Source organism: Salvia splendens, chromosome 22, assembly GCF_004379255.2.
Source record: "Salvia splendens isolate huo1 chromosome 22, SspV2, whole genome shotgun sequence".
In the NCBI taxonomy this organism is placed as follows: domain Eukaryota; kingdom Viridiplantae; phylum Streptophyta; class Magnoliopsida; order Lamiales; family Lamiaceae; genus Salvia; species Salvia splendens.
In genome coordinates this window covers 18,239,380-18,265,575 of record NC_056053.1, presented here as the reverse complement: position 1 = coordinate 18,265,575, position 26,196 = coordinate 18,239,380, and the positions used below count along the sequence as shown (strand labels likewise).

General features: G+C 37.0%; 3 protein-coding genes and 1 pseudogene across 4 annotated transcripts; 2 read left to right on the top strand and 2 right to left on the bottom strand.

The window, feature by feature from the left end:
* Window positions 1-7,556: 7,556 nt before the first annotated feature.
* Window positions 7,557-8,984, top strand: LOC121787665 (aspartic proteinase PCS1-like). The gene has a single exon (XM_042186470.1). It carries the CDS (start codon window positions 7,576-7,578, stop codon window positions 8,884-8,886), a length of 1,311 nt encoding a protein of 436 aa, XP_042042404.1. The 5' UTR covers window positions 7,557-7,575; the 3' UTR covers window positions 8,887-8,984.
* Window positions 8,985-12,191: 3,207 nt separating this feature from the next.
* LOC121787568 (putative pentatricopeptide repeat-containing protein At1g09680) lies at window positions 12,192-14,250 on the bottom strand. 2 transcript variants are annotated; one of them, XM_042186345.1, is made up of 2 exons: window positions 13,443-14,250; window positions 12,192-13,361 (listed from the first exon to the last, which is right to left on the bottom strand). In XM_042186345.1, exons 1-2 carry the CDS (start codon window positions 14,199-14,201, stop codon window positions 12,444-12,446), a joined length of 1,677 nt encoding a protein of 558 aa, XP_042042279.1. In that variant the 5' UTR covers window positions 14,202-14,250; the 3' UTR covers window positions 12,192-12,443. The 2 variants fall into 2 exon arrangements, with proteins under 2 accessions (XP_042042279.1, XP_042042278.1); XM_042186344.1 differs by having other exon boundaries at window positions 12,192-14,250.
* Window positions 14,251-15,772: 1,522 nt separating this feature from the next.
* On the top strand, window positions 15,773-22,074 carry LOC121786858 (annotated as a pseudogene).
* Window positions 22,075-23,104: 1,030 nt separating this feature from the next.
* Window positions 23,105-25,102, bottom strand: LOC121786320. Its single transcript, XM_042184935.1, has 2 exons — window positions 24,394-25,102; window positions 23,105-23,412 (listed from the first exon to the last, which is right to left on the bottom strand). The coding sequence occupies exons 1-2, from the start codon at window positions 24,897-24,899 to the stop codon at window positions 23,373-23,375; spliced, it is 546 nt and encodes a 181-aa protein (XP_042040869.1). The 5' UTR covers window positions 24,900-25,102; the 3' UTR covers window positions 23,105-23,372.
* Window positions 25,103-26,196: the final 1,094 nt, after the last annotated feature.

The window sequence follows — 26,196 nt, the reverse complement described above, 5'->3', positions numbered from 1 at the left end:
TTTTCCCAGAAGCACTTGGCGGCTTGTTGGTTCCCGACGATGGGATCGTACGAGACGGTGAGCCAGGCGGTGTACACCGCCTTAGTTTCTTCGTTGTTGTACGGATGCCGGCCCAGATCCTCCAGTTCCTCCTCCTCCTCCTCCTCGGGTGCCTCAGACGCAGCCCTAGAGCTTCCACCGCCTCGGCTTCCTCCCTGGGTGGGTTCTACGGGGATATCCTCCTGAATCTGGGACAAACCCTGAGAAAGCCGCGAGCCGGGTGGTCGAGCGTAGGCATCCACATCGAAAGTGGGTGGTCTGTTCCCACCCGGCGTCGCCGACCCCTGGGTGCCCGGCGTCGACGACCCGGAACCACCTAGTGTGTTGTACATGGTCTCCCAATCGCCGAACGCGTTGAGATCCCACCCACCGGAGCCGCCACCGCCGTAATTCCCGTCGCCGGACATTTTGTGAAGGAGATTGAAATAGAAAATTGGAGAGGAATTGATGTTGGTTTAGGAAGAGTAGATGTGTAGTTGTGTGTGAAATGTAATAAATTAGGTGTATTTATAGAATAAGAAAATAAAAATAAAAATAAAAAAATTAAAAAAAAGTTAAAAAAACGGTAATATGACCGTTTAAAAAAAAAATTTTATAAAAATATATTTAAAAAAAAATTTAATTATTGCGTCATCGCTGACGTGTCCCACTCGCGGGCCGGCGAGTTGGAAGCACGCACGAAGCGGGGAGCGCCACGTCGCCCGAGCGCGTGGCGGCACAAGCCGTGCCGCGTTCCGTGCCGTCGGCACGCGGAACGGAATGGGAACGGAATGGGAGCGGAACGGTGCGCCGCAACGCGTTCCGCGGCGAAACCGTTCCGGCGGAACGGCACGCGGAACGCCGGCGTCACGCGTTGCGGGTGCCCTAAAAGAATGGAATAGCAAATATAATAGTAGCAAACCACGAAGACTAACACATAAAAGGGAATTTGATTCTCCTAACCCACCCCTATTGATTTGTTTTCGTAATAGAATAATATGCCACAAGATGCAAATTAGTTTATTTTGAACTTGTTTCAAGTTAAATTTAATTAGTATATAGTCTCCATTAGACTTCTAGATAAGGTTTTAGAGCATCCACAACGGTGGTGGGAGTGAAGGCCGCCGTCCGTGCCAGCGGCGAGGACGAGGACCGCCGCCGCTGCGCTCATCGAGCAGCGCCGTGCCAGCGAGCAGGCGACGTGGCGGCTTATGATTGGGCAATGGCATAGCCGTTGCCTTTGAATTATTATTTTTTTTTATTTTAAAAATCATTTTTAAATTATATAAAATGATTAAAAAAAATTTTCCAACTCCCAAAAATATGGCTGTTTTTTTCCCGTTTTTTCTGAATTTTTTTGATTTTTTTTTTATTTTTTCCCCCAAAATCATCTATAAATACACACATTCATCATTCATTTATCACATCAATTCATCTCCCATTCATCTCTCATTCTTAATTCTCATACAAACTATCAACACATTCATCTCTCATTCAAAACCTCAAATGGATTTCACCCATATTATAGCGGAAGCGGAACGCGAAGAACAAGAATACTACGAACAACATCGTGCCGCTTACGAAGCATATGTCGCGGCGAATACCCCCGCTCCTCCTCCTCAACGAACCAGATCAAATCGGCGCTACATTCATCGTGACCGGGAGGGAGCCCACGAAAGGCTCGTTGCCGACTACTTTGCCAACCAGCCGCGGTTTCCGACAGATTAATTCAGGCGCCGTTTTCGCATGTCAAAGCGCTTGTTCATGCGAATTGTCAACACATTGTCCGCACGTGTTGAATTCTTCCAAACAGGTCCAGATGCAGCCGGCCGGCAAAGTATCACGCCGTTGCAGAAGTGTACGTGTGCCATCCGACAACTCGCTACTGGGCAAACGGCCGACATCTTCGACGAGTATTTGCATATCGGTGAGTCCACTGGAATCCTTTGTCTAAAGAATTTTTGCGAGGGCGTTCGTTCAGCTTTTGGGGATGAATTCCTTCGGGCACCCACCACCGATGATTGCCAACGGTTGCTTCGTCTTCACAAATCAGTCCATGGCTTTCCCGGAATGCTTGGCAGCATTGACTGCATGCATTGGAGGTGGAAGAATTGCCCAACTGCTTGGAGGGGGCAACACTTGAGCGGTCACAAAGGCGGCGGCCCAACGCTTATCCTTGAGGCGGTCGCCGACTACCGCCTATGGATTTGGCATGCATATTTCGGCGTTGCTGGATCCAACAACGACTTGAATGTACTATATTCTTCACCACTCTTCACTGATGTGATGAATGGTGTAGCACCGGCGATCAACTTCACCATCAACGGAAATAGCTACCACATGGGTTACTATCTCGCCGATGGTATATACCCAAGGTGGTCGACTTTCGTGAAGACGTTCAACAACCCGCACGACCCGAGACGGGTTCTTTTTGCGCAGCGTCAAGAGTCCTCACGGAAAGATGTCGAAAGAGCTTTCGGGGTCCTTCAAGCCCGATTCAACATTGTGAAGTCCCCGGCTCGGCTATGGTACGTGAATAATATCGCCGACATCATGTTCACGTGTATTATCTTACACACCATGATTATAGCCGACGAAGGGCCGAGGGCGGCTAGCTTCTACGACGAGGACGAAGCCGGAAGCTCAACAGCGAGGTCTCCCCCACGCCGAGGCGAGCATACGACGGTCGGCCAAAGAATCGAGACAAGGCACACAATGCGCGATACCCGAATCCACAATCAACTACAAGAAGACCTAATCAAACACAAGTGGGCAAAATTCGGCAACGCGTAGTGGTTTTTTTAATTTTTAGTATTTTAATTATGTAATTTTTAATTTTTTAGGATTTTAATTATGTCGTTTTTATTTTATTTGTCATTTGTAATATTATTTAGGTTTTTTTAATGAATTTTAGTATTATTTAGGACGAGCACAGTTGTGGGTGTTGTGCTCTTGTCAGAGAGCAGGCAGAAAAGTGGAGCCGGGCCCACAACCGTGCCGCTGGCAAGAGCACGGTTGTGGATGCTCTTAGGTCCTTTATAACATACCGTCGTTATTATGAAATGTAGCAAATTTGTAGACAGGAAGACAGAATTTCTGCCACTTTGCTTAATAGGACAAACTACCATTGAATTATTTATACATATGACATAGGTTGTTGGTACGTGACAAGATTAATATACACAAATATATGTGTTTTAAAACAGTAAACACACATATACATTTACGAGTAGAAACAAACAAGATTCATGCCGATTAAAATAAATATAATAGTAACCCTCCACCGAATGTGTCTTGCCTACTATTTAAGTTGATGGTTTGTCACCAATCGAACAATTAAATAACATTACTATTCATAAAGTTATTTTAATTTTGGAGGATTATTAAATTGCACACTTACTACTCTATTAAAAAATCTTTCAATAATTTTCCAACCTTTTAATCACTACTAGCTATAGTTGCAAGAGTTTGGAGCTGATGTTCATTTTAGGTGAGAATCACATTATTTTTATAATGTTTAAAAGTTAACACCATTATATCTGTTATCTGTTTATATTGTTAATTTTATTCATGGATACCAAAAATTTGAATCAACTTTTTTTGCTATGGGGTCCAACTAATTAACAACTATATACCACATCAAATAAAAATACTAGCATCGTTTTCAAAATAATTTACACAGTCGACACTCAAGTAATAATCAAAATGAGTTAGATTAGAAAAAAAATTGATAGGTTTGCTTACTAGTAGTAATATTTTTTTGTTTAAATTTGAAGCCAATTAATCTGATAGGTCGTATGGTTCATGAGATGTTTCTCGTGGACATAAAACGATGATTATAACAAGTTGGAAAATGATATATAACTGTACAAATATATCACATTCAATCATATAAATCAAATGATCTTTTACGCGTGTTGAATTTTTCACTTGTTACCACTGTAGATTGGGTTGCGACTCAGACAAGCTGTGTATCAATATTCTGACACTTGGATATTAAAAACGCCTATTCAACTAAATTTTAATCCGTTTGGTCACGACTAAAATAATTATAACTACTTAATACAAAATGAATAAGAATAACTAACTAAATAAATAAAAAATACAAGTCAAAATCGTGTAAAACAAATTAAATGTTTTGTTATTGAGTAAATGAAAGAATATTAATCCCTAAAATCTTGAATTTTGACTTTATTTTGATATATTTTATAAATTTCAAAATTGGTTTAAAATATTACAAATAAGATTTTTTTTAGCAAAAAACTTATTCTGTTTGGTCAACCATGAAATGTACTCCATTGTTTTAGACCAAGACAAGTATGACATAAAGTCACGTAGAAAGACGCGCTAATTTATTTGTGTCAATTAGGATAAAAAAGTCATGTCAGTTAGTCGAATATATTGATTGACCCATCATGAAAATTTACATACAAAATGTTGGTATCTTAGACAAATTTTAATGTGATGCTTATCTTTATGTGTATATATTAGCGATAAACTTTATCCTTAACAACATTTGATAATCTTTGCTTAAATACAAAAGTTTTTAATTTCAATTTCGAGTCTAATCGAAACTAATCCATATGAAATCTTTGATGTATAGTAATATTACTAACATTAATAATAGTAAATGGCATAATTCTAGCCCTCAACATTCTTAATAAATTAATAATTACTCTATATGTTTGTTCCAGTCGAATCGAAACTAGCCGAATGAAATCTTTGATGTATAATAATAATAATAATAATAATAATAATAATAATAATAAAATTAATAATAATTTATACTACAAATATGTGTTAACGGTTTTAAATTGACATTTGTACTTGGATGGTCGATTGTAATGATAACTTGAAAACGAAATACTAATAATTACAAGAAGAGGAAGCAAACTTGAAGGAAATTTCCCTCGGAAAAAAGACTTGTTGGAAACCAAAACGAAATACTAAAAATTACTCCCTCCGTCCCCTAATAGGAGTCGTTGTTTGACCGGGCACGAGTTTTAAGAAATGTAAAGAAAAATTGGTTGAAAAAGTTAATGGAATGTGGGACCCACTTTTTTATATTGGTTTTATAATAAAATGTGAGTGGAATGAGTTAGTGGAATGTGAGACCTACTACCATTTATGGTAAAAATGAAGAGCGACTCTTAATAGGGGACAACCCAAAAAGGAAATTAGCGACTCTTATTCGGGGACGGAGGGAGTATATGATAACAGACACAATATGGGAACCATACCAAACAAAACTTTACTCTCAAGTTATGCATCTCCCTATCAGTCTAATTAATTTTGCTAGCTGGAAACCAAAACTTAAATTAAATGATGAGAAGCCTCCTATTAATTATTATTCAGAAAAATAAAGTCTTTAATTAAGAAATTAGAAAATAAATTATATTGAAATAAAGGAAACTCAGCTTTAAACATCTTAACTCTGAAGGGTCTATTTGTTTTCCTCATTATAGATTATATCTCAAACTTTAACTCATAATTTGAGTGTAGCACCATTTTCATTTGGCGATCTGTTTTACTGCAATTCACTTCAAAGTTGATCGTACATCATATAAAATTCCGATTAACATTAGTTTTTATAATCCATTGGCCTATTTGAATTGATTATGATCTTAAATTCGTCCATTATCTAACTTATAGGATTCAAAGAATAGAAATTCAATATACATAAATATGTGCCATAGCTAACATGGCATGACTAGCAAGATCATGTGAACCACTAAAAAATAGATATCTAAAGGAAACAAAAATGGGTCATGTGAAAAACTATTTATAATAGTATTAAAATACGAAATATTTTGTGCAATTTAGTGCCAAATTACATGCACCAATTGAAAATTTATGCGTAATTAGGAGTTTAGGACATAACTATGGACCCCTCCACCCATTTGGCCCCACACATTCCGGTGACCACCTAAATTTAAAGGCAATGAAAAAGAAATACAAAGAAAAAGAGGAAAGCTTGGACAAGTGTTTTCCGATGAATAAATTTTGTTTTTGTTTGATGCCTTTAATTTTCTTAATTAGCAAGACAAAGTAAAAGCCTACAACTAAATAATGAAAGAGGCGCTATTATTTGGAAGTGCTTTTCTTTACCCTTAATGTAAAAGGAATATTTTGTTAAAACAAAAATCGTTTCATTTCAATTCATTAAACGGTTTATTATGTTCTCACTTTAGCGGTTATGTCATCGGTATCGTAGATATTATATGTTTTATGTGTCTTATTACAATCAAATGAAACATTATACTTAAAACCTTTAATTTTGATTGCTAACCACCCATTTCTTTCCACTATTAAAATCTTGTACGAGTATATTTATTTGAGTGTTTGATACTCCCTCCGTCCCGCACTACTCGCACTTATTTCCTTTTTGGGCGTCCCAAGTTACTTGCACTCTTTCCATTTTTAGTAAAAAATTTCACCTACAGCCGTCATTTTTGACTTTCCTATACACTCATTCCTTAATCTCCAAGCCGAAAAGGAAATGAGCGAGTAGCCCGGGACGGAGGGAGTATTTCCTTTGGCGTTCAGTCAAAAGCATTGAAATATACGCATGTATGGTAGAATGGTAGTAGGCTAGTAGCTGTAAAGTATTTATTGTATCATTACCAAAACGAGTTGTTTTTTCTTTAAAAAACTTTATTAGTAATGTGAACAAGAAACTCTTTTCATGTTAGTGTTGGGCTTTGGGATAACTTCACATTCAAATCTTTCCTCTCTTATCCCACCACGTCGTGCACTATCTAGTAACTTCTTCCTAAGTCATATCCATTTACATTTATACACCGTTGATGACATATTCGAAGGCACTCCCTCAAAATGGCTTATTAGGCCATCTCTGATCATACATCAAAATTCATTTTTAGTGTAGACAAATTTTCCTATTATACAATAAACCCAAATCCATCTTTGGATTTTTCAATGGAATAACATCATAGTATAAAATTTTTGTGGGACAAATACTCAGAAATGGTTTAAATTTTAAATATGGTGTAAATGGTTGATGTAAAACTACTTTTTGATGTAACATATACGCAAAAATGAGTTTTTGTTTGATGTAAATGGTTGGAGATGACCCTAGGAGAAATTATTCACTCATTTATACACAAGTTAAGATTATCCTTTTGTCGATATGGGAAAAGGGATCATAATGCGTGGGTCTAAATGATCATCGAACATCCATATAGTTGAAACAAAGAAATTCATTATTAACTTGGGCCCGTTCAAATAAAAGACTTTATAAAAAAAGTTATATAGTGATTTATAGAAAAATCAAGATCACCAATTTGCCGATTAGAAGGTGTTTCAATGAAATACAAGTAAGAAATTTGTGGTGAATCTAGGTTTATGTAGCATTGTAGAGGACTAGTGACTTTTCTTTGTTTACTAGCCATGGTTTTTAAATTTGAGGGAAAGCTAAATGGGGATTATTAGACACAACCACTCTATTATTAGCAAAGTGAAAAACCGCGTGGTTCCCTTTTTGTGGCCTTTGAATACCATATAAATGAAATCCCCACGCTCACTCCCACCTCCTCAACAATGGCTTCCTACACCTTCCTCTCTCTCCTCCTCTTCTCACTACTACTCTCCACTTTCCACCCCTCTCTTCAACAAAACACACTCCATGGCTCCTTCCCGCTCACTTCCGCTCCCCTTTCCGACACCTCCGCTTTCAAAGCGAGGTATTTATCAACTCTCGCAGCGAAGAAGGCCGCCGCGGCGCCGTTCGGATACAACTTCCACTCCTCGTTCAAGTACTCAATGGCCCTGATCGTCTCGCTCCCAATCGGCACGCCGCCGCAGACGCAGAAGATGGTGGTGGACACCGGCAGCCAGCTCTCCTGGATTCAGTGCCACCGGAAATCCCCTCGCCAGCAGCCTCCTCAGGCACCCTTTGACCCCTCCCTCTCCTCCTCCTTCTCCGTCCTCCCCTGCAACCACCCCCTCTGCAAGCCCCGGATTCCCGATTTCACCCTCCCCACCACTTGCGACCAGAACCGCCTCTGCCACTACTCCTACTTCTACGCCGACGGCACCCTCGCCGAAGGCAATCTCGTCAGAGAAAAATTCACTTTCTCCATTTCCCAATCTACCCCTCCCCTCATCCTCGGCTGCGCCACCGACTCTGGCGAGGCCGAGGGCATTCTCGGAATGAACCTCGGACGCCTCTCCTTCATTTCCCAGGCCAAGGTCCCCAAATTCTCCTACTGCGTGCCGCTGCGAACGCGCCGCAACACGGTCTCCCCGACCGGTGGCTTTTACCTAGGCCACAATCCCAATTCAAATACATTTAAGTACATCAAACTTTTGACTTTCCCCAAAAGTCAACAGACCCCCAATTTTGACCCACTGGCCTACACGGTAGGCCTGGCCGGGATCAAAATTGGAGGGAAAAAATTGAACATCTCGGCGGCAGTGTTTCACCCGGACGCTACTGGGTCCGGCCAGGCAATGATTGATTCGGGCACCCAGTACACCTTTCTAGTGGACGCGGCCTATGCCAGGGTGAGGGAGGAAGTCGTGAGGCTAGCGGGTCCGAAATTGAAGAAGGGGTATGTTTACGGAGGGTCGTTGGATATGTGCTTCGACGGGGACGCGGCCGAGATCGGACGGTCGATAGGCGACATGGCTTTCGAATTCGATAATGGCGCGGAGATTGTGATCAATAAAGAGAGGATTTTAGATGAAGTTGGTGACGGTGTGCATTGCGTCGCCATCGGGCGATCGGAATCGTTGGGCGTTGCTAGTAATATTATTGGCAATTTTCATCAGCAAAATCTTTGGGTTGAATTTGATATGAATAATAGGCAAATAGGATTTGGGGCAGCTGATTGTAGCAAGTCGGCATGACCATGTTCCTCATTAATTTCATTTTGTGTATACATGTAAATTATTTTATTTTAAAGGAAAATAAGTATATATTGTCACGAAATTAAATTAGTGAATCAGTTGGATGTCATATGCGTTCGTTAAACCCGTGTGACCTAATAAATTTGGCTTCATGCAAAACTACATAATAGTTGATGTCACTGTTTACAAGTGTAGTTGTTACTTGTAGTGACTATTTTGTGAGATGAAATTTACTTATTCTTTGCATAAATAGCAAGTTATACTTTTATTTTAAAAAAACAAGCGCCACAATAAACCATTAATTGTCGTGATCGGCCAGCGATAATCTAATTATTGCACCACTTTATGAGAGTCTCCCATCCACTATTTATTCTTTGCTTAAATTTATCAAACCACATCCTATTTAATTTATTTATATTTTATTCGTATATTAAACAATTAGATTAGGGTTTTATGGATAAACAAAAGATTTTTTGTTTGGGGGGTGTCTTGGATATCTTTTCAAGTGTCACATCCAACCTTAATTCATGCGACACTTGTTCGAATCATATATCAATATATTTACTCTTTCTGCAAAATTATGCCTTCCACATATATTCGAGTGTATTTGGTGTGCGGTTCTTGAGTAAATTTCATTTTTATTCATAAATAATAAGAAAGAATTTATATTCTACTGACTCATTTAACTCATATTTTATAAAATAATAAAATCAATATACACTTGTTAACTATAACTTTTTTCATTTATTTTTCTTATTATTTCTTAAAATTCATATTAAAATAAGGCTCCTAATAATAAACTATCGGAGTATTATTCAATTGCAATAATAGCATCTTACATATTATCAACATCGCAAATCATAATCTTATAGTAGAATTTTAGTGCTCACTTCCTCCAACATTGACTAAGTCAAAATACTATATCTCCAGTCTCCAAAGTCACACACATATGATTTAAAAATAAAATATGCAATTAATAATAATGATCTTATTGTATATAATACTTCTACTGCTACTAATAATAATAATTATATGAGTGGAAATATAATTTGAGGGAGACGCTTTTCATTTAATGCGAGTTGAAATATGAAGTCCTACCATTTACCAACTTCAAAATGAAGGTATGTTGAGAAATATAAATATAACTGTGGTAGGATCCACCACAATTGCTTCTTGCTAGCCACGTACTAAAACAACATTCATTTTTCCCTAGGCAGTCTGCATCCTTATCCTTCCACACGCTTAATTACTCATATTCTTTTACCTATATTATTCAAAAATTAATCTAGTTTAATTATGTTTCTCTTCCTAGTTTTGATTTATTTGGTAGTTCATTTTCGTAGATCAAGTCTCATTTACTTGGTTGAATGGCAAATGTAATGAGTTACGATGGTGTGATGTAGTATTAATTTTTTAAAATAAATGAAAATATTTTATGTTATTTCTTATTAATAGATAAGTTACATGGAGTAATAGTAAAACAGTGTCTTTACTTTAGTCAATACCAAATGGACAGATGTAAAAATTTACCTTTATGTTCATTTATTTGTGTAGAATTCGCACACATGGCACATGTTTGTGCGGTACATATAGAATCCAGTCCAGGAACTTTTACTAATTAATGCCACTGTCAGAATTGTTCACCAGGATTCTTACCTTTTCTATTACAGCACGTCACGTCAAACTTATATGTGGGCATCATTTATTCCGTTATTTTCATTATTAAAATAAATAACCGTCCACGAAATTTTGTCCAAGTTTAACTCGGCACATTTTAAAAAATATGAAGAAAAGTGAGTTAAAAAGTTTGTGAAATTAGGGTCCCATATTTATAGTATTAGTTTTATACTCCCTCCGTCCCACCACAAGTGATGGATCAAGTGATGGATTTCTTTTGGGCATGTGATTTAAGAAAATGATATATATTGAGTTAAAGTGGCGAGAGTAAAGTAGGAAAAAAGAGATAAAGAGAGAATAAAGTAGTAAAGAGAGATGGAATAAAGTAAGAGAGGGTTAAAGTTCTGTCTTTGGTTAAAAAAGGAAATTGATCACTTGTGGTGGGATAATCCAAAATGGAAAGTTAATCACTTGTGGTGGGACGGGGGAGTAATAGATTGTGAGTGTAAAGAGTTGATGGGAACCATTTACCAAAAAAAAAAAAAAAAAAAAAAAAGCAAAGCGGACAACTTTTCACAGACGGACCAAAATGGCAAAAACTGGACAACATTTCATGGACAGAGGGAGTAGTTTTTTATGAAATTGTTTGAGAGCGTTCACTATGGTAACCGATCGCCACTGCCGAGCGATTGGCCACACCATCGCCCCTAATCGGCCTCCATTGCGGAGGATGGGCCGATCTCCCAAGCCGATCAATCGCCTTGGTCGAAGAGTTATCGGCCGTGAGAAAGGCCTCCATTGCGGGGCAATGGTGCTAATGTAGGCGCCGATTTGAAAAGAAAACAAAACCTCTCCTGGATAAATTGATTAACTTATCAGTCAATAAATACCATGCCTATATACATTGAGTTATTAGAAACTAAACTAAAAAGTAATGTAATTATGCAGATAATGAAGATAATAGTAGTACTCCATATCACAACAGTTTACATACAAAAAAAATTAGAAACCGTTTGCGGTTAAAAACATTAGTTTATGTTCCTCTCTGGATTTTCCGTTGTTGGATGCACAAAAAGTATCCCTCCGTTCCACTGTAGGAGTCTCAGTTGAATTCAGCACGAGTTTTAAGAAATATAAAGGAAAGTTGGTGAAAAAGATAGCTGAATGTGAGTCCTACTTTTTTATATACATATTAGTTTTATTATAAAATGTGAGTGGAAAAAAATTAATGGAACGTGAGATGTATTATTATTTATAAATATTTCAACCGGGACTCCTAAAATTGGGCACCCAAAAATGATAAACCGGGACGTAAGAGTACTACTAAAGACCCCAAAGGTTGGTTAGTTAATTAATTAATGAATAAGATAGGATGCAAAAACAATGAAAATGGATTGCCCTCTCTTAGAAGGCGGTAGAATTTCCCGTGAAGTATAAAGATTTTTTATCCAACAACTGCTTAGCTTTATTCTGATGTACTATCATTTTCTCCTGGTAAATCCATTTCTTGTGACATTTAGAAAGTGCATGCGATATGTTTAAAAATGATTAGTGTCAAGGCAAAATTTCTTAAAATAATGCAAACCATCTACTAATCTCAAAAATACAATATTTATTTACACCATTTCGGAATGTAAAGTCATCCATATGCACAATTAGTGATGCTAGTTCAACAAGAAATTCACATGTGGATTCGAATATCATAACTCGTTCATGTCGCAGCTTAGATTCTACTCGCATCAGGAGCAGTGTGTACGACTGCAGAAAGATGAACAAGCTGGATAAACACGGTTATATTTATCGTCTATCTACCCGTAGCACGATTTTACAATACAATTCTCCACAGTTCAGTTTACATCACTAGTATCCTTTAACTCTGCAGAAGAAGCTGCTTCTGCTTTCTGAAAAACGAAACCAACGCTTCATCAACTGCTATGTTATTATTCCTTGGAACGGCGTCTTGAATTGCTGCTTAAGCTGTCAATCAACGAAGTATACGCAGCATAATCAAGAACAAGCCCTTTTGCACCGCGCAGTTTAGAGACATCTTCTGCTTTTCTATATTTACAGTAGCCTTCGAGAAGGGTGTTATACGTGATGTCATCTGGCTCCACCCCGAGATTCATCATGGCAATGAGAAGCATATTTGCATTCTTCATCTGCCCTACTCTGCAGTAGCCGTTGATTAGCGCATTGTAGGACACAACCGACGCAGCAATCCCATCTCTCTGCATCTCCCTAAGCAGCACGGACGCCGTCCTAACTTCTCCCCTCTTGCAGAAGCCATCCATTATCATTGTATATGCTCCACAACCCGGTTTCAGATCAGCCCTCAACATCTCCCTCAGCATTTTCTCCGCATCAACCACTCGCCCTTCTTGGCACAAACCACTAATAAGGGCGGTGTAAACCACACTATCAAGTGGGATACTTTCTTCAATCATTCTCTTCTTCAGCTCAGTCGCAGTCTCCGAATCTCCCTCCTTGCAACATCCATCGACAAGGGTAGTGTATGTTACCTTATCCGGCTTCAAACCCTTCACACTCATCTCCTTAATCAGATCCTGTGCTTCCTTCAACTCTCCCTTCTTGCAAAGCACATTGATGATCGCGTTATAAGTGATCAAATCAGGCACTAAGCCATCAGCCAGCATTTGTCTATAAACATCCATGGCTAAATCGATCCTCTCGTTCTTGCAATGGCCATCAATCAATGTAGTAAATGTAACATGATTCGGAGACAACCCAACATCAAGCATTTCGTTGAACAATTCATCCGCACGGTCCATTTTTCTAGCCTTGCACAAACCATTGAGAAGAACACTATAAGTGTAAACATCAGGCAAGATTCCATTTTCCTGCATTACATACTTGAGCTTAAACCCTTGAGCCAAATCGCCCAACCTAACGTAACCATTTATCAAAGTGTTGAAACTAACCACACTAGGCCTCAAACCCCATTTCCGAATCGAATCGAAAACCGATTGTGCGAGCTTCACTTCACCTAATTTGCAGAATTTATGCATCAAAATGTTGAAAAAATACAAACTTGCAGGATACCCACATTCCAGAATCTCCTGATAAAACCCCCAAACTAACTTGTAAGACTTGAGCTCCATCAAATGTTCAAGAACACTCCTACAAGCATCAAACGGGAACTGAATTTTATGCTTCTTAGCCAGCCTAAAACACTGAATGGCATCAAGAACAAGCCCTGATTCTAAATAAGCACTCAATAATCCAGAGAAGACATAAAGATTGGATTTTTGAGTACCTCTGCATTCAAGAATTGCTGCAAAAACATCAGAAGCGGAATTTCTCCCTTTTCTTGAGACTAAGATTCGGAGCAAGTTTTTGGCTTCTGAAAGCATTTGATGGGAGCAGAGAAAATGGATCATGGTGCAATACGATTGGAGGGTGTGGCGGAAAGTAGAGCTGGCGGGAGCGGAGGAAAGCCATTGGAAGAGAGAGAAGAGAGAGAGCGGGGGGAGAGAGAGTGGGTTGAGGTTGATGAGATTTACGATGTGGTGGGCGTGGATAGATGGGAGAAGATGTTTGAGGGAGGAGTTGAGGGGTTTCGTCGGAGCGTTTTGGATGGCTTGAGACAGGGCCGTGAGGATTGGATCTGGTTCCTGAGAGTACCAGGAGGCGGCGGAGTGGCGGCGGTGGTGGAGTCGTGAAATGTTCTTAGTGGCCATGCCAGAATTCCGGCGTCGGTTTTTTCAATTCGATATCCCTAAGTATCTATTGTCATTGTTTGGGCCATTGCAATAAAGCCCGAACAAAATAAATTTTAAACTCCAGATTAATTCGAGCCTCTTGGATTGGGTTGAAATGAGTTAATTCTCAATATTTAATTTTCAACTTTTAAAAAGCTCAGTAAAATATTTTTTGTTCAAATATACGTAAAAGTATGTTTTGATTTATTATTTTAATATTAGTATATTGAATTTATATTTTATAATTAAAATTTAAAAATAATAAATAATCATTTTGTAAAATACGATTATTTTCAATTGTTTTTATTAGGGCTGTCAAATTGGGTACCCGATTCCGAAATTTCCAAAATTGAATATCCGATACCCGACCCGAATTTGATTTCGGGTACCCAGATACCCGACTCAGGTATCCAGTTCCAAAAAAATGGGTATCCAATCCCAATTGTAATTTTGATTTTTTTAAATCAACGGTAAAATTTTACAATTTATTTAAGATTATTTAGTTCGAATTTGATACAAAGTTGAAGTAGTATTCAAGAGAAAATGACTATTGACTTTTAGTCATACAAAATTCTTGTAGTAGTTCGAATTTAAGAAAAAAATAGCTACAAACTTTGAGAAATATAAAATTCATAAGTTATAGTAACATATTAACATCTTTCATTCATTCACAATAACAAATTAAATTAAATTAAATTAAATTACATCTTTCATCCCCCCACAGTAAGAAATTGACATATTAACATCTTTTATCTATCCATATGTAATTAAGAAATTAAATTACATTTAATTATCATAAAAACATAATTTATAATTTAAAAAAATAAATCGGATAATTCGGGTAACCCGATATCCAATCATCCAAAATTCTCACTGCCCGATCTTGATCCGATACCCGAAAAATCGAGTTTCGGATATCCAATTACGGGTATTCAATACCCAATATCCATTTTGACCGCCCTACTTTTTATGCATGCAGCTTGTGTTGCCTTCTCAGTTTCAGGCCTCCATCGTCTCATCCAGCGCCCCTACTTGTATTGCTTAGTGATTCATTTATTTAATTTCTAATTACTATTTTGTTCTAGATTTTAGGAATCTTTTATGTTATTAATTGATTTAAGTTCAATTATTAGTAGCAGATATGGGAGGAATGTTAGAGATATTTTAGGAATTTGTTGAGCTGCCATCGTTCTTCTTCTCTTCTACTCGCCGCCGCGGTTTCCCTCAGTTCCAACGCCGCTACCGGAGAAACCAACTCTCCTAAATGTAATTTTTTTATCGCAACTATGCTAAAATAAAGTAATTTGTCACCCCTTCTCTCTATCTTGAATGAATTTTGTGTGACCACATTATTTAACCATAATTCTTCTCACTTGTCAGATTGAGGTTTTGAAATTGTATGTGATTATATTGATTAATCATCTTCAATCCAAAAATTACTTATAAATGTTTGCTACAGTATTATGGTCCTTGGTTCGGATTAGCTACGACAGTTTAAAACATTAAATCCTCATTTCGTGAACCAATTTTCCTATGCAGATTTTTGAGAAATGGATGGGAGCAAAATGGAGGGTTCGGTCGAGAGCAAGTTGGAGTTCAGCAGGAACAACATCACCAATTTTGATAATAGTTGGTAATTAATTATTTTTATTAAACTATAATTAACCATGTGTATACGAGTGAATAGTTGGTAATTAATATTGGGGCTTGGATATGGCATTTGTTTGGAGAAATTTATACTCACTTGCATTTGTTTACAATAGGAATGTTGATTTTGCTAGTAATTATGCAGGTGGTACAATGCATGGGAGAAACTTGTACTAATCGGTGTTGCAATCTACTGCACTTATAAAACAGCTTGCATCATCTTCTATTACTTATCCACATCGATGTATTTTTCCATTCTCACCATGGCAGCTATATGTGAGTCTTTGAGCATGGATAAATGTTGTATAGTTTCTCTTTTGTACAAGTCTCAAAATCTGAGATACTACTAGTATTCATTATAATCAGTGTTTCCTTCATGACAGCTTTGATCTTCAAAAGATCAAAGACATTCAGATACCAGGATATGATGGCTCATCTTACCAAATATATGACTGGAGGAAGGAACTTGCTTGATCAAATAAAAGGGCGCTCGCGTTTGCAAACTGATGCCGTCGTTCTACAAGTAAGAATCTTGAAACTTTGTAAAGAGTTTATAAAAAAATAATGGTTTGAACCATCTGATTTTCCTTACTGTTTTGTAAAAATACTTTGAATAGTGATAATGTCCTGATATCTGAAACCACTTAGTTCAACAACTGTGCTCAATTGAATTATAATATTTGCAGTATTTGTTTTGATGCAATATCATAAATTCTTAATACATATTGATTGCATATAGTAAGTAGTATTTGGTAAAGTATTATTTTTCCCTTTCTCAGTGTTGAGAATGACTAATTTTAGTCATGTTTTAGATAAATTCTTCAGTTGTTGAATGGAAATTGCCTTTTTAGTGACAGTCATTTAATTTTTTTGCAGATTTTTGTATCAGTCAGATGTTGAAAATATTCCAATTTTCAAAGGTTGCTCCCAAGAATTCATCAATGAAATTGTGAGTTGGTCATCAAGTTATTTCATTCAATAATCGAAGGCACTATCAAATACTAGTATTATTTTCTTTCTAATGTGTAAATTGTAATTTGTAATTTGTCGGGCATATAAATATATTAATCGTTCATCATTCATTCTTTGGTTGAAGCTGGGGTCCATGAGGATTTTTTTCTTCCAGGAAAAGTTATAAAGGCAGAAGGGAATGTTGTGGATCAGCTCTATTGTCTTGGTATGACATCCTACCTCTTGTCCTTAAAACTTTTGTATTTTAATACACAAGCTTTTTTACAGGAGCTTAGCAATTTCAATTTGGAACGGTTGCTTATTCTTGTAATATCCTTAAGGGGTGTACATCATATAGATATATTTTAGCAGATACCAAGGCTTGCATCAAGGATGAATAGGATTTAATTTTCTAAAACTACCAACCCATGAAACATATAGGTCATGTTTGGGTGTCAGGATTCTGTCTGAGAAAGTAATCTGATTCCTTAAATTTTAAATTCTCGTGTTTGTTTCGATTTTTAATCAAACTGGGAGAGTAATCAGAATCCTGAGAACAAGGAAAGTTAGTACAACTTTCCAGAATTCTGAATCCTAACTTTTCTTAGGTATTCTTTTTCCCAATTTTAGGATTTTTACATATTTAATGCAATATATTGTTATTATTATTATTATTATTAATTACAATATTTTAAAAATAATTTAAAATTATAAATCATACTTAATTTCAATAAAATAAATAACTATAATTAAAACTATCATAATTATAACCATGTTATTATAATATTTATATATAATTGTTATTATCATAATAATAATTAATAATTTATTAAATAATTAAAATATAATTATATAATATAAATTACTATATAATAGTAATAAATACTAATTACTATTTTATAAATTAATAATTAATTAATAAAATCGTAGTAAAATTTTATATTATAAAATTTATTTAATTATAATATATGTAAGTATAATAATAATAATAATAATAATAATAATATATTTATTATTATAATTCTCCATGTAACTATAATTATAATTGTATTATTATATATTGTGATAGATGATCCATATTTAAACTATACATCGTAATAATAAATATAATAATATAATAATAATTATTATTATTTGTAATTAATATTTTATTAAAAATTTTATTATTATTGTTCTTTATAAATAAAATATATTAAGTATATTTTCAGTTTGATATTTCAATCAAATATAAAATTTAAAATCTTGATATTTTCCAAACACAGGAAAATAAAGTTATTGGGAATCATTTTCCCTGCCAACTTTGCTTTCCCGCCAACCAAACATGGCCATAGTATTTTAGATATGATTATGATGTATTTTGTTAAATATCTTTATTTTCCTTTTAGATATGAGATTGATTAATAGGTGTCATATCCTGCAGGAGGAGGTTGGAACGGGGGCTGATGGATTAGAAGAGATTGTGTCTCTTCTAGAGCCTAACAGCTCGTTTGGAGATATTCCCATTCTTTGCAATATTCCTCCGCCTTATACTGTACGCGTAGGTGAACATTGCCGACTCTTGCGTGTTAATAGACAGACTTTCTCCAATATCCTCGAGATATGTTTCCATGATAGACGGAAAGTCATGACTAACTTGTTGGAGGTAATTAACTCACTGCCAGATCCCATTGTAATTTTTATCTTTCTTCTAATTACTATAATGAACCTTCTTCTAATGACTATAATAAACCTTATGTTAGGGAAAAGAATCTAATCTTCGCCTGAAGCAATTGAAGTTGGATATTTTGGTCCATATTGATAAACAAGAGACTGCCCTTGCTTCGAGAGTGAATAGTACAGCCTTCTGCAGTGACATGTATCAACTTAAAAGCATAATCCGTTCTGGAGCGGATCCCAACAAGAAGGATTAGAGTGGAAAGACAGCCCTGGTATGATCTAAACAATTGCCTATGAATATTTGGTATACTACGCTTTCACTTTCCAGCAGCTTATGGATACGTTCTTACTGATTTTGCTTTAATAAGTATTTTGGTAGAAAAATGTACATGTTTATGAGGTCAAGACTCAAGTTTATGGCATTGAATGAAGTGCCATAAAATAGTGATGGTTTACTTTTTTCTCAGCATCTTGCTGCATCAAGAGGATACGAAGATATCACTTTGTTCCTGATACAAGAAAGTGTGGACATGTTAAGGGTGAAGTTCCCTTAACACGATAAAAGGCAGTCGCCGGAGCTTTGCCGGTCGATCAAACCAAGATTTAGGATTGCAAAAAGATAAAATACGATAAAAGCTAAAAAGATAATTTCATATTTCTTGATTGATAATTATGAAATATTCCCACATATTTATAATGTGGAATCCTCAACAAATAAATCTAATATAATCTTAACCAACTAAGCAAAATATACTATAAAGATATTAATTACTAAATTATGGGAGATATGGAAGATATGTCTCGTATCAACTCCCCCACGGTTGAAATCCACCTTGTCCTCAAGGTGGGAACCACGACACACGGATGAACATCGCGAACAGAAGCTCTGCCGGGGCCTCCCCTCCTGGATCAAATGCACCAAATTGTTGTTTCGCACATAACGGAATAGTTGAATGCCTCCATTCAACCTTATAGCTCTATTTAACAACAAATTCTTCAATTGATTTGTGCTCACACAGTACTGGAACAGGAGGTGATGGCTTCTGAAAACAACTGAGAAGGTACATGCTCGTTGCCTCTTGCTTGACACATTCAACTTCTTGAATCCCAGTCAAATTTGCGTCTAACTCCGGCATGGCATCCCCTACTTTCAATCCAGCATTAGCAATGCTCCTGGTCTTCTCCTTGGGCAGACATTTACTATCACAGGTTACAGCAACAATACGTCCCTCGTCAATGCCCTCAACATCCGAGCTTCCTAGCAAGTGACTCGCATCATCAGGTAACCTGCTGCCATCACTCGAAACGGAATCTGGAGAAACCAATTCAAAGTCATCGGCCGCCACGAAACCCCCTGCCTCGTCCGTCCTCGTCGTCGCTACAAAATTGACATTCGCCGCATCAGATCCGTCAAAATGCGGGGCTTTCATCTTCTCGTAGCGCGGCTGTTCGAAACGAAGCTGATCTAAACGAGGCGTGTCGTAGCACGGCTGTTCGAAAATCACTTGATCCAAACGGGGCGTGGCAGAATAGCCCCCTCCCTCCAGGCGGCCCCATGCATTGTCGCATGTCGACATGGGTCTGCCCGATCGATGCTCCGAGCTATGCGCCGGATTATCCCACGCTGTGGGCTATCTGCTGCGATTCCCCATGCCGCTGAGCACTTCGCGATCCCATGGTGACGCCCCCGAGAGGTTCGCGTGAAGCGGCCCACGCGTGGAATTCCCGCCGCCAAACCCTAGATGTGGCAGCGCAGAAACTCCCGTCGCCGTCGTCAACACAGCCCGATGCCGCGTTGTGTCGTCTCGCCCTCGCTGCCATTCGGAGTATGGTGGATCGGGGTCTGGCCTCGGCGGCTCCCACTCTGTCGCAAGTCGCCCCGGCTGATCGGAGAGCCGATGCGCGGGGTTATCCCAGGCTCTATGACGGCGTCCCCGAAAACCATCGCTACCACCGCCGTACCTATCCCACGTCAGTTGCTCTGTCTCCAGCGGCTGATTCGCGACCTTGAATGAAGGACCGACAAACCCTAGGTTTTGTTGAGAAGCCACGGTTGTGGCTGGAGATATAATCGGGCGTAGCCTAGTCGTCTCGCCTCTACCCCTCTGCCAATCCTCGTAAAGCGGCTCAGGCTCGGGCCTAGCTTGTTGCGGTAGATGTGAAGAAGACCCGCCGACAAACCCTAAGTGTGGAATTGAAGATACCATCGCTGCAGTCAGGATCGCATTCTGCCGTCCAGATTCTTCTCTCCAAGGCCGCCAATCTTGATATGGCGGATCAGGATCCGGTCTCGGAGGCGGCTGTGTGGTGGCTGACCGTTGTTCCGCCGCGTCCAGACGAGCCTCGATGCGGGCCAGCGACGCTAGGACGTTCTCGAAGGCCAATGCCGGCGCATCCAAAGCACCGCTCGTCGCAGGCAGAGTTTCCAGCCCGCGGAAGGTGCCGGCGGAAGAATTGACGATCGATTCCGTGCGATCCACGCCACGATTCGCCATTGAAAATTGAGCTCGACAATGAAAGCGCCAATTGTTAAGGGTGAAGTTCCCTTAACACGATAAAAGGCAGTCGCCGGAGCTTTGCCGGTCGATCAAACCAAGATTTAGGATTGCAAAAAGATAAAATACGATAAAAGCTAAAAAGATAATTTCATATTTCTTGATTGATAATTATGAAATATTCCCACATATTTATAATGTGGAATCCTCAACAAATAAATCTAATCTAATCTTAACCAACTAAGCAAAATATACTATAAAGATATTAATTACTAAATTATGGGAGATATGGATCGTATCAGGACATCAATGGTGAAGGTAAGCTCCAGAAATAACTATTCAGTTCACAATTTTGTCATATTACTTAAATTTGTGTTTTTCTAAACAGATAATTTTGGCAACACCCCCTTGCTCGAAGCCATCAAGAATGGACACGACAAGGTTGCTTCACTACTATCTGAACAAGGGGCTAAACTGAAAATTGACAATGCTGGTAGCTACTTGTGCTCAGTGGTTGCAAGATGAGATTATGATCTCCTAAGAAGGTTGTTGATCCATGGCTTGGATCCCAACTCGAAAGACTATGATCATCGAACCCCCCTTCACATAGCTGCCTCTCAAGGATTGTATCGAATGGGGGAGATGCTCGTGTTGGCAGGAGCTAGTGTCTTAAGAAAAGACAGGTAACACAATTAAGTTGTTTGATTCATTCTTGTTCTCGTTGTTTGTAAAATTATCTGAAACATCACCGTTGTCTTTTCAGAAGTGGAAAGAGTCCAATAGGTGAAGCGCGAATCTGCGGGAACATAAACATGATCCGATATCTGGAAGAGGAGAAGACGGATCAGGCTCGTGAGGTAACGCATACAAAGAAGGTGTGCGATATGCTTCCATGTCGTCCATGGGATCCCGTAGAAGGAAGAAAAAGGGGAATTAGGATGTGGGTTCCTAACACCATGGAAGAGCTAATAAAAGATGCATCTCAAAAGTTGAGGATGCTTGATGCAAAATGCATTATATTATCCGAGGAAGGATGTCAAATTACCAATGGAGATATGATTGTGGACATGCAAAGGTTGTATCTCATCTACGAAACTAACTGAATTATTCTTACATAACATAATGATTCAATGGAGCTGGAATTTGAATCATATGGAGTTTTTACATTGTTTTCCTGATTAAAGATATGCGCTTTCTACGTCCTTTATTTCGCTAATCATGTTACTTTTTAGAGAATAAAAAATATAGTTTACTAAATTTCTATATTTTGTGAAATTCTGGTTTTGCATAACAGGCTTTATATTTGCTTTTGTAAATTTCAATCTGATTATAAATTAACTTTATTAATTGTATAAATTATTTAAAAATCAAGGATTAATTTTTCATTTTCTCTATAAATTTAAATAAATAAATAAAAAATAATAAACCAAACTATGATTTTTATATGTTTTATAAAATTAATAAACAACATGAGTCTTTAACTAATTGATAGTGGTGCTGACAGTGCTTGTTATGCTAGTATATTTCTCTATATGTACTGATATTATAAATCAATCTATGGCTGATTTGTACCACCTACATTTTAAGAGAAAAAAAAATTATAACTATATATAGGGTATATAGGGGTAGGTTAAAATTTAAAATAGGAGTATAAATTAAAATTCATTTCCAATCCTTGGATCATGAAGATCTATACTATCAACATAATAATCTAGTTGTTTTATGTATAATGGTGTATATTTTATTGTATAATGGTGTCTTTAAAAATGAAAATACATACAACATCAAATTTTTTTAGTTATGAGATACCTGAAAAAATTATCAAAGTTTTATTTATTTTAAAATTTAAATGGTAGGATTGACCATAAATTGAATAAATTTAGTAATAAATTTATCACTATCTTTGGATGCTTCGCCAAAATTAGTCTATATCATGAAGAGTCTCGTTTTTAAACTAACAAAACTTTAATTATTTTTTTCTCTCTCTTTTATTTTAATAAATTTATATTAAAGTTTAACTAGAAGAGAGGTCATGAGTTCAACCTCTACCAACAACAAATTTTAAAAAATTTTGAAAAAAAAAATAGAAAACCGGTTTCCGATTCACGGTCCAACCGGCCGGTTCCACCTGTTCACGGCGGTTCAATGCAGTGGTGGTTTAAAGGGGTGAACCGGACCGGACGACCTACCGGTTCGCGTCCGACCGGTCCGGTCCGGTTTTTAAAACATTGCATTAAACTCTATACTATTCATCCCCAAAACTATTTTTTATGAGTAGATGTATTTATTATATCTACGTGATAGACGGCATAACACAGACATCATATATGTAGTAAGTTGGAAGATAGACATCCAGTACAATACTTGATGCAGCATCACTCCACGTCCACCGTATTCCACTTCAATTATACTCCCTCCGTCTCGGGCTACTCGCTCCTTTCCTTTTCGGCACGGAGATTAAGGAATGAGTGTATAGGAGAGTAAAAAATGACGGCTGTAGGTGAAAATTTTTACTAAAAATGGAAAGAGTGCAAGTAACTTGGGACGCCCAAAAAGGAAATAAGTGCGAGTAGCTTGGGACGGAGGGAGTACTATATATACAACCATTCCATTTCCATATCATAGTAGTTAAAAGCTTAAATTTTGCAACATGTATATACAACCATATAAAAGTTGACTGACTTTCATAAATGACATCCATGTATATATGTCACTTGCACATACGGAATTCCCCCAAAAAATATCACTAATTAAATTAAAAAATTATTTTTAACTCATACAACGTAAACATTTATGTTGGAATCGTCACTTTTGCATTAATTCGTGAACTTAGGTCCGAATTTTGTAGGAAATAAAATTTTAATTTCTAAACTCGTACATTTTCACATAAAATTCATACATATTACACATTGATAATAGAAGTCATGATTCCTTGTTTTATTATAAAATTAATTTTCAGTCCGACTATTCCCTGCATATAAAATACATTAAAAGAGTTCATATGTTTGTGAAAGACAGAATGATACGTCTATTTCCATTTATATTACCTGAATTTGTTATTAAAGAGAGCGTTTAATGAACAATGCACGAAAGGAAATCATCCATGAATACTTTTACACAAGAACGCCAAAAAGGACCATACTTTAAATATTATGAAAGCATTTATTACAATGACACTTATCTGTCTGCATTTATAGCTTTCAATTCATACTACTACTACTACTACTATTTCTCCCCAATTTACCATTCTCATTCATCAATCTCTTCACTTTTGTCACTATTAAAAGGACAAGTTAACATATATTGCAATTTATTGTTGCTTCTTATTTATATCCACTATACACATTTTTTTTATCAATAACATATATTTGCAAATTTTAAAGGCCGTGTCAGAATTTTATCAAAAACTGAAAATCACCTACCTCAAGCGCGGCTGGTAACCGACAACCCTGACCACCGGAACGCGGTCTTTCTCCGGCCGAGGCTCGACAACGTCGTTTCTCGATGAGCCACACGCCGGAACATGTCTCCACCAAAACCCTTTTACCATATTCTTCCTTTTCAAGAAAACATCATCGGCCGCCGCCTTGGGAGGGCCGCCGCCACCGCCGTGGTGCTTAGCATGACTAGCTTGTATGTAATGATTTAGCTCCATCGATATCCTCTCAATCTCATAATTGTCAAGAAGAGAATTTCTAGAGGAATTTATGTGATCTTGATCTCTTTGCAAATTTCTCAATACTTCTAGCTTGTACCTTGATGGTTTAGGCTCCGGTTTCCACCTCCAAAGATCCACTTCCCGCCCCTCCGACCCGGATCCGCGTTCGTACCATGCCCATGCAGCCGATTTGGCTAGGCCGGATTCGTCCACGCCCATCGATTCGGGTTTTTGGGCTCTTCTTTTATCTGTGGAATTATTGAATCGCATTTTTGGTTGAGTTTTGAGGGATGGAATGAAGGATTTGTGGGAGTGTAAAGTTCCACGACATAATGTTGCTTTTGTGTATAGAGTTGGCTATTGAGGTCGGTTTCAGTGATGTAATTACAACCTTATTTTCGATATACTATAATTGTAATTAATCGTAACGTACATGTTAATGTGAAAGTTATTAATGAAATTGTAAACGAATGATACCATTATTATCATTTGAGAGCAGTAGCAATTGGAGTTTTGTCTTTATAAAGTTTGAATGGTTAGTTGTCATTTAAGTTGGTGGGGCATCTCGGCCACTACAAATCTTGTTGTTAGGTGAGAAATTATTAGCAATTGTTTTAGGAAAGGAATGCAATTTAATGTTTTTTGTGTTATTTTATAATAGAGGGAACATCTTTTTAGGTACACAAACTTTGTCAAAGTATCATTTTAGGTCCGTGAATTTTGAAAATATCATTTTAGGTCCGTTAACTACAAGTTAATATCATTTGAGGTATTTTGAACTTTTTTCGGACGAAAATGCCCTTAAGGCCTTCAAAGGGCAATTTGGACAATTCTTTCGCCACTCATCTTGCGTCAAACACCTAGAGTCCAATAATTTTTTTTACTACTATTTAATTCAATTACCATCCAAATTGAATTTAAATATAATTAAAATTTGCCGTAAAATATAGTACTATGTGTTAATTTTTCAATTATTAGATGACCAATTATATAAAGATAGTGAATTGGGACTTGATACTTTATTTTATTTTTTCAATCTAAACTGCATTTTAAGAACTTACTATATGTGATTTGTGAATTATATTTAGTTTAGTTGTCTTGAAATTAGATAACTATTAATTTGGATGGTCATTCAGAGTATTATTTATATGAATTTCAGAATGGAGATTGGAGATCAATTACCATCCAAATTGAATTTAATTATAAAAATTTATTGTTAAAAATTGTTGGACTATAGGCTTCCGGCGCAAGATGAGTGTCGAAAGAATTGTCCAAATTTCCCTTTAAAGACCTTAAGGGATTTTCGTTTAGAAAAAGTTTAAAATACCTCAAATGATATTAACTTGTAATTGACAGACCTAAAATGATATTTTTAAAGTTCATGGACCTAAAATGATACTTTGTCAAAGTTTATGGACCTAAAAAAATGTTCACTCTTAATAATAACTCAAACGTACTCCCTCTATCCACCATTAGAAGTCCCGGTCACCTTTGCGCACTCGTTTTATAAAAATGATAAAAAATAATTAAAGTAGAGAAATGGTAAAGTAAGGGAGAGAATAATATT

Excerpts from the sequence above, each read along its gene's own strand:
- LOC121787568 (XM_042186344.1), bottom strand. The coding sequence starts at position 14,201 with ATGGCCACTAAGAACATTTCACGACTCCACCACCGCCGCCACTCCGCC.
- LOC121787665 (XM_042186470.1), top strand. The coding sequence starts at position 7,576 with ATGGCTTCCTACACCTTCCTCTCTCTCCTCCTCTTCTCACTACTACTC.
- LOC121786320 (XM_042184935.1), bottom strand. The coding sequence starts at position 24,899 with ATGCGATTCAATAATTCCACAGATAAAAGAAGAGCCCAAAAACCCGAA. Across the intron at positions 23,413-24,393 it reads GGTTACCAGCCGCGCTTGAG|GAAAGGAGCGAGTAGCCCGA; the intron begins GTAGGTGATTTT and ends CGTGCCGAAAAG.